Source organism: Arachis ipaensis, chromosome B5 (genome assembly GCF_059453495.1).
Source record: "Arachis ipaensis isolate K30076 ecotype BB chromosome B5, ASM5945349v1, whole genome shotgun sequence".
Classification (NCBI taxonomy): Eukaryota; Viridiplantae; Streptophyta; class Magnoliopsida; order Fabales; family Fabaceae; genus Arachis; species Arachis ipaensis.
In genome coordinates, this window is record NC_142440.1 from 70,899,337 (window position 1) to 70,908,392 (window position 9,056).

General features: G+C 29.6%; 1 protein-coding gene across 2 annotated transcripts; it reads right to left on the reverse strand.

The window, feature by feature from the left end:
• Positions 1–605: 605 nt before the first annotated feature.
• Positions 606–8,588, reverse strand: LOC107643575 (ureide permease 1-like). Of its 2 annotated transcripts, none has more exons than XM_088489105.1 (7): positions 8,252–8,588; positions 3,791–3,929; positions 3,448–3,622; positions 3,046–3,080; positions 2,863–2,960; positions 2,014–2,388; positions 606–1,044 (listed from the first exon to the last, which is right to left on the reverse strand). In XM_088489105.1, exons 1-7 carry the CDS (start codon positions 8,486–8,488, stop codon positions 892–894), a joined length of 1,212 nt encoding a protein of 403 aa, XP_088345231.1. In that variant the 5' UTR covers positions 8,489–8,588; the 3' UTR covers positions 606–891. The 2 variants fall into 2 exon arrangements, with proteins under 2 accessions (XP_088345231.1, XP_088345230.1); XM_088489104.1 differs by having other exon boundaries at positions 2,863–2,963.
• Between the last annotated feature and the right edge of the window lie 468 nt (positions 8,589–9,056).

Consider the following 9,056-nt stretch of genomic DNA (forward strand, 5'->3'; position numbering starts at 1 on the left):
TTCTATTTCGCAGGCATTGCCAGCAAAATTGAGTACATAAAAAATTGGAAAATACTACCTAAAATAGTAAATATTTGTATTTTGGTATAAAGTGATAAATATAATTTTTTTTATTTATTTAAAAAAAAAGCCGTATATATGATCTTTCATTAACACAATTCAACTTATACTTCTCCTTGTGCACTTGATAGTCTTCTACTATATAATTGAAATTTGAAAATTAAATATAGAGTAAAGTATTGTTTTTTTTCCCAACGTTTGGGGTAAATTCTATTTGTGTTCCTAACGTTTAAATCATCCTGTTTGTATCCCTAACGTTTGTAAGAGTGATTCAATGTTATCCTGCCATCAATTACACATCGTGAACGCTTTAGTTTGAGTTTTAAAAATCTCTTTTTAAGTTAGAATACAAATGTCTGGGATAGAATCGATGATCTACTCCGAAAAATAGCTTATCAAATGTTGAAACTAATTCCTATAACATTTACATAATTTACTTTTCTAGGGACATAATTGAATCTAAACACAAATAGTGGGTATAATATTAAAATTGAACACATCCAAGTGAGACATAATTAAGAATGAATACATTCAAGTGAGAATAATTGAAAAATATAATCTGATTTGTTAGTATAATTGATAGTAGGATAACATTGAATCACTTTTATAAATGTTAAGGATACAAATAGGACGATTTAAACGTTAGGGACGCAAATAAGACTTACCCCAAACGTTTGGGACAAAAACGATACTTTACTCTTAAATATAAAACAACGATGCTTTGACACTGTAATTTACATCTTTAACCTTGGCGCCATATTTAATAACCACCAAACAATCATTTCAATGTTTCAATCATTATTATAAACATCTTTCTCCTTAGTTGGATTGTCATTTTCGATGGCCAGATGATGCCATTAGTACACCAACAGCTACAATAAACATAAGTAACATGCTGCAAAGCAATGCATATGTTCTTCTTGATGATTTTCGATACTCTCCGAACAAAACTACACCCCAAAAGGTACTAACAAGTGGAAGTGCCTGTATCATCATCAACATATAATAATGCATCTTCAGTTAAAATGATTTATACGTGTATAACTGATAAGATACTGATTCAAATACGTATATTAATTAGTTACTTCATTAAGTTGTGTAATTGTGTTGTCTCTACTATTTTGGTTACAATTATCTTCTATGATGTATTAGGTTTATCTAAAATGTTCCACTAATAACTTGAGACATTTAATGTTCCATTTTTATCCCAATGAAAAATAATTGTGGGGCATAAAATTACTAGAGTTCAAATATGATATGGCAATGCAAATAAAATCTTAAATAATAATTAAACACTTAACTCTTTTTCAAAAATTCGACAAATAAATCTAAAATAAGAATACACATTGTTTCATATATTTTAATGTAAAATTTAGATTAATATTAAATTGAGGTATTTCCTTTTCAAATTTTATTCTTGTATATTAATTATAAATCAGTTATTATTTAATATAATTATTTTTTGAAAAATTATTTATAATTTTAACACCAACACCATAATAATTAATGACTTATTTTTAACGTATATTTTAATTATTATTCTATTTATATTTGAAATATAATTCAACTATTATTTAATAAATTTTTTATTTAAATTAACTAATATATATATATATATTAATACTTATTCATGATGATAAGATGTTTAATTTAATTATTTATTTGTTATATCTTTTTTTAACTAAATCTTAGATTTACCATCTAATAATTTTAATAGGCTACATTAAAAAAAAAACTAATATTTAGTTTTTTTTTATTTAAACAATTTTATATCACCAATAAAATTTATCATTTTTAACCCACACTTGACTAAAAAAAATACTAAATTTTTAAATACTAAACTCTAGACTCTAAACTTTAATAATAATATATAACAATAAAGTGTTTATCTAAAATCTAAAAACTTTTGTTGGCAATTTTTTACTTGAGTATAAAAAGGTATAAGAAATTTACCTGAACAGCATCTGCAGCTGCATATCCTGCAGCTTGACCTCCCATAAACTGAAGTCCATTTCCAAATCCACAAAGTAGGCCAGCTAAAAGTGCCCAACCTCTTCCATCCCAGTCTCTCAAATATGCCTTAAGCGACGACTTTGGTAAGTTTAGGACAGGGTGGTAAAGGAAGGTAAGATTTAGAATTATGGCCAGAACAAAACAAGATGCAGAGAAGTAAAAGAATGCCGTATAAACTGTCAAATGGGGAACCCCTTTCTTTAAGGTATGCCACTGGTCATTTGTCGCCAAGTTGAATGCCGGCGAGAACAGCGAGAAGCAAACACCGGCAAAGAAAGTTATTGCTAACCCAACAAAAGTGCTCTTTCCAAACACCTGCAAACATGTGCAAGGAATAATACAAATATTAAGAATCTACCTGTTTTCACATATGCTTGCTTCGGTAATACTAAAGAGATAATGATTAAAGTTACTTTATTTAAATGAATATCTATAATTTTATATAAATAATATTTAAAATTATATATTGGTTACATTTAAGATTATACAAATGCTAGTGGTAATTCATAAATACTAAATCAAATAATTTTAGATTTTTAGGATTATTTTTTAATTGCCAAACGTTATTGTTCTTGTATTAGACCTCTCGTGAGGAGTTAGTTAAGAGCTCACTTTCTTTCCCGCCACTTCCACGGATGCTACAATATAACGGAGAAGATCTCTGAAAATTGAATTGCATAATTCAATGATTTAACACAACCATTTTCCTTTCGAACTTGCCTATAGTAAGAGGATATATTTGGAAAGAGAAAAAAAAAGTAGAAAAGAAAATGAAAAACAAGTTCTCACCTTAATGGATCTTCTTTCCTCGAGTTCAATAAGAAAAGCTGCAGTTCCTGCCTTGGCTTTGTTGGCAGGAATAGTTCCATTCTCTGAATCCTTTAAATCTACTATATGTATAATGAATGAAAAATCATTTTATCCGATTAAAAGTCTCAAACACTAGGGGAAAAAAATAAATCCTATAGTTACCTCTTGTTTCTTTCGCGGTGGGTAAACTATGGCCCCTGAAAAATAAAATGTTGATAATATCAGCAATACGTTACTCTGAAACCAAGAAACATGTATGCAGAGAAATCAACCATCAAATTAATCACCATTATAAAATAGATATTAAAATACAAAATATAAATTAAACATGATTTAAACAATATATATTTTTTGTGATAAATACATAATAACTGATTCAATGGCTAATTTTTTTGTGTGCACAAAGTATATTGAAATTAAAATATTCAAAAAGCTAATTTAAAGAGTGTTTTATTATTATTATTATTATTATTATTATTATTATTATTATTATTGGAAGAATTGGATAATTAGATAGAAGTTTAAGAATATCAATAAGTTATCAACAAACACGAACACACATACAGAGGTGCATCTTTGTAATGACTTGAAAAACTGTCTAGCTTGGTCTTATTATCAGCAGTATTTGATGAATGTACTGCGGAACCTAAACAAACTGCAATCAGGAAGCAACCAACTCCTGGAAAAAGAATCTCTGCTCTGTTGATTTTGTTATCCAAGAAGTAATTCAAGGTTGTCCCTATAACACCACCATGTTTTAAATAAAAGGTTGGTTAAACTCAAGTACGAGTAATTCCACTAAAGATAATATTAAACATACATAATACATTTAGATTTGTAACAATGTTATTCAGTGCATTCTAAAATAAACTATAATAGATAATTGGAAACTGCATCTGTGTGTTACCTATAACAACAGTTAGGCTTGATGTGATTACTTCTACAACTGATAGACCGACGAAAGCCCAAGCGTACTGCGTTGACAGGTTTCCGACGCTAAGGACCACCCCGCCGGCCATGGCAAACAGAACAGAAGGCCAGTTATCCTTTCATCGAAAACCAGTTTGAGATAATATTAGTTCAAGCTAGGAAGAAAATGTTGCTATCTAAGCATGTAATACAAAGTTTTTGACAAATTAAGAAAATTTTCAGTTAATCCATTTTCATTATTATGAGTTTCGTCCAAATGATTGGAGTAATACATGAAAACAATATTATATCAGTCAATTTCGATTGCCATAATAATAAGTTGGAAAAGTAGAGGGAGGTTGACAATGGGAACAATGAAATAAAAAAGGAAAACAGAATAAATTTTTTTATTAAATAATTATTAATTATTTTAAATTTTGAAATTTAAAAAAATAAAGATTTTAAATTAAACCAAATCAGTTACATCCATTATCACGCTAATCTCCTTCATCTATTCGCAAACTTCGGTTTATAGAATAATCCAACCACTGCTTCACTTTTCCCAGCCCTCAGCCGACGCCGTCCAACCTCTCCACAAACATCTAATCACGTCACACAAGCCCTGAACAACCTCCTTCGCGCTACTCTACTGCCACCGCCCATGCAGCTTCCCCCGCAGCCTATTGCTGTCCAGTCGCCAACCAAACAAACACACTGAAACGATCATTAAATTATTGAAAGTAAAACAACCATCGGCATACGTGGTAAAATAATCATCCATCTTATAAAAAATAAAAATCGAACATCCATAGTCATTAGGTAAAATAATCATCCAGCTGAAGTGAAAATCGAACATCCAAAGCCCGTCAAACATCCGTGTCAATTAACAAAAATGGCTGGACAGACCAAACCCAAATTCAAAAAATATATAAACCAACATGGTAACAAAATAGGAAATCAGCAACAAATAGGGGTTCTTATCTTCCACCGCAAGGATGCAGGATGAGGGCAGCATTCAACGTTGTCGTCGGTGCATTCAATTGCAACACCGCGTGCGGAAGCTGGGCGGTGCGGCAATGGCGAGCGAGAGGTCTTCCGTTACGAGCGGTGTTCGACGGTGGTGTGAGGGAAGGATGCGGGATGAGGGCAACAGCGCATGAGCAGCGTGAGGGGACGCACGTGAAGCTTGCAATTGGAGGTACGGTGCGAGTTTGTCTGCACGTAGGGTAGGTACGGGTTCAGGGTATATTCTACCCTATCCTATCCGCACCCCTATATATAATATATATATAAATTATGTATATAGGGAAGAAAGTGAGTATTGAACCTGTACCTCACCGATATCCTCGGCTAACAAACACACACCTGAAAACAAGTCAACCTCATCATGCGCACCAAGAATCTCGCACTTAACCGAACACGTTGATTCTCAATAACAAACCCAAAAAGTCGGGCCGTTACTTAAACGTCCACTGCTACTCAATCTATTTAAACAGACGAGATAACCTCGTCTAGGGGAGGCCACATCACATACATACTCGCTAAGAAAGCAATACACCACCACAAAATCCTGCTTATCTCTCATTTTTACTCTCTCTTGTTAGTGTTTACGTTATTGAGTGCTAACTTGGGCGTCGGAGTCCTTTTTGCAGGTTCCACGCCGAGGTTTCCAAGTCCCGAAGAGAATACTTCCGAATCACAAGTGGAGCTAGTAGCCGACCTCACCTCGGAAGCTTCTTCTCGCACGGAACAGAACCCACAATCTTCCTCTTATAAAAACTTGAAATAACCACTAAACTAGTTGATAATCATATTATTTGTAATTTTATGTTAGATTTCTTTAAGATTTTATTGTTTTTAATTTTAATTTGAACTTAATTTTTTATTTTTATTTTATTAATATGTATGAAATTTGGAATGGTTGAATTTTATATTTGTTTAAAATTTTTTATTGTTTTGTGAATAGGGTTAGGGTTGAGAAATTCTCAACCCGCGAATAGAATAGAGTCGAATTTTAAAAAAACTTTCAACCCGCAGATAGGATTAAGATAGATTCTGAATCTTACCCTACCCTATCCATTGCCAATTCTACAGCCAGATGCTCAACTTGCAGCAGACTTGCCAGAGGTTGAGTTTCAGCGCCGGCGGTATGGTTCCGGAGTGTGGCTACATCTCAGGGGTCAAAAGGGGATAGGAATAAGATGGTTAAAATTAGGATAGTAAAAATTAGGATTTAAGGAATAATTTCGGATAAAATATTTTTATTTTATTGAACCAATTTTAAAATTTATTATTCGTATTGTTCATAAAAATCATTGTCCATTTAACAAAATCATAATAAGTTATCAATAAATTGAGTATGATTATGAAGCTCAATAAATTATCAAATAAATCCATCATAATAATTTCGAATATTTTGGTTTACATGGGAAATATTCATCTCAGTTGTAATTAAATAAATAAACGCTTGCGACGATATTTTCATAGATGTATAGTCAATAGGAAAAGTCAAGAATGGGACCCAACTCATATGGCAATGTGTAATAACAGTCAATTAAATCTAAATGAACCAACTTCTCTTGATAATATATAGATTTTTCATTTTATTAATCTTTTCTTATATTTTAAATCCACTCATTTAATCTCACATTTTATCTAATAACAGAGAAAATAAATTAACTTGCAGTACTTGAAAAAACGACATTAAATATACAAAATGCATTTATAAAACATGAGGAACTATCAACTATGAATAGAAATGAAAAGGAGTTTATAACCACAGTGATTTATATAATACGAATAGTTGACCATGATTGTAGCCGCTATTATGTGCCGTAAACTATAAAACGTCTTCGGAAGTTTTCGTCTGGTTCGGTATTGCCGTATTGGTACACCCCCTATACACGGTATGCCTAGGGGTGTGAAAAAAAAGTTTCAAATTTTAGATTTTAAATTAAAAGTCTGTTCGAAAAATTTTAAAAAGTAATTTTTTAAAATTTTTTATTTATAAAAAATAATAATATTAATGTCTAGTATAATTTTTAAAATTAAATTATAAATTTTTAAAAAATTATTTAAAAATTTATAAAAAAATTAAAAAATGACTTTTCTTATAATACAAAATTTTTTTTATCACATTTCTTTTAAATAAATACTTTTAGAATTAAAAATTTAAATATAAAATAATTTATTTATAAATTATTTTTAATATAATTATTTATTAGTTAAACTATTTTTTTATAAAGAATTTAATTAACCTATTTATCCGAATTAGACCTAAATCCAAACTAAATTATTAAAAAAATTAAATTTAAATAAAAAATTTAAATCAAATTAAATTAATTTTATAGTTTGATTTTTTAATCCAAACTATTTAAACAATTTGAATTTGGATTCAGATCTAGATCTAGATCGAAATTAAAATCTAAATTTCAAAGAAAAAAGACTCTAAATTTGATTCGGTGAACCACGTAACCAGTTTACAGTTTACACTTCACATGCACAAATCCAGTCCTCTTCTCCTTCGACTAATTTTAAACTAAATCCCGTACGTGTATAGAGAAAGGTTCATTTTCCTGATTTATTGAATGGATGAGTTCAAGAAATATTTATATATATAAGCTATTGAAAATTAGGGAAAAAGGAATTAATTAATAATTCATATACTCAACCTGGTCAAACTTTTACTTATTGTGCGTCACTTTCCTCCGACTTTTATTAAGACAGATTCACGGAATTCGGGAAATTTGTATTCTTGCAATCTCTCGTGATATAATATTATTGATGATCTAATGAAAATAAACAAATAAATAAATAAATAATACTATTGATGATCAATCTATAAAAATTAGTTTACACACTTTTTTTTTCTCTTATTCTCTTTCATTTTTCCTATTTTTTTTTTAGATAATAGTCTATTTAATTCTTTCCTTTTTTTTGAGATAATAGTCTATTTAATTTTCAAAATCATATGTTAAGTCCCAATTTAATTCTTAAAATTTTTATTGTCTATATATAGTTTTCACATTATATATATAAACATGGCTGATGTTGGTAAGTGATATACATAGATATTGCTAAAACAAATAATGAGTATTACTTCTTCTTTGTTTTTTCGTATTATTTCTCCCTAAAAAAATGTTAATAAAATGGATAAACTCACGATATGCACTGTTCTGATCTATGCCGTTTTTCAAATCCTATAACCCCATTAACAAATTAAACCTAACGAACTCAACTAAAAAAAAATTATATCAACTAACTTTTAAAAAGATTTCTTATCTTAACTCTTAAATTTTAAATTTTAAGAAAAATAAGAATTAAAAAACAATTTTATAATAAAAAATATGCTAAAGAATGCATTTTAACGAAGAATTAAGAACTTTTTTTCAATAAAAGAATTATGTAAAATGCACGCTCTTTAAAAAAAAGAAATTCTTGAAAAAATATATACACAAACCTGAGAAAGCTGAGATAAGAAGTTAGGTTCATTGGGTTTGCTGGGTCCAATCTCACCAAAAGTGAAAGCAATGATAACAGCAGCCAAGAGATTGGTGAAGGTGTAATCAAGATAGGTGTGCTGAGGAAGTCGGCCTCTTCTTTCCAAAAGTGTCATGACAGCTGGCCATGTCCCCAAGAACAACAGCGACACAAGCATGCACACTATGGCTCCTCCCTTGCTCTCCACCAGATACATTTTTCAACTTTCAAGTTTATTATGATGATGCTGTGCGATTAGAGAAACTGAAAGAGTATATACGGTATATACCAGTTTGAAGAAATCCGCATATGAGCAACATGTTCGTTGGATTTGTTATTTATTTTTGTTTTGCGGTCCAAAGTACTGGTAGAGCCCATAAGTCAATTCTAAGAGTAGTGCGCAGATAGGAATGCGACCAGGTCAATACAAATATATCATGTATTTTTTGTTAGTTTAAAATAAAAGTACTTTTTAGTTTTTTCTATTAAAAATACTTTTTAAATCAAATGTGTCCAAATTGTTAAAAATAAATTTCATGGTTAGAATTTAAGAATCGATAGAAACCACTATTTAAAGAATTGTCTATATTTAATTTTATTTTAAAGTATTTATTATTTAGGATGTGTTAAAATTTAGATATTAAATAAAGAAATATAAATATATATGTAATCATTTTATAAAGTACACGCAATAAATATATTCAATACATTTCTTTTGATTTTATATATTTTTCGTGAGCATGTGTGCCTTATTCTTTTATTTTTCAATACAAATATGCTTAAAG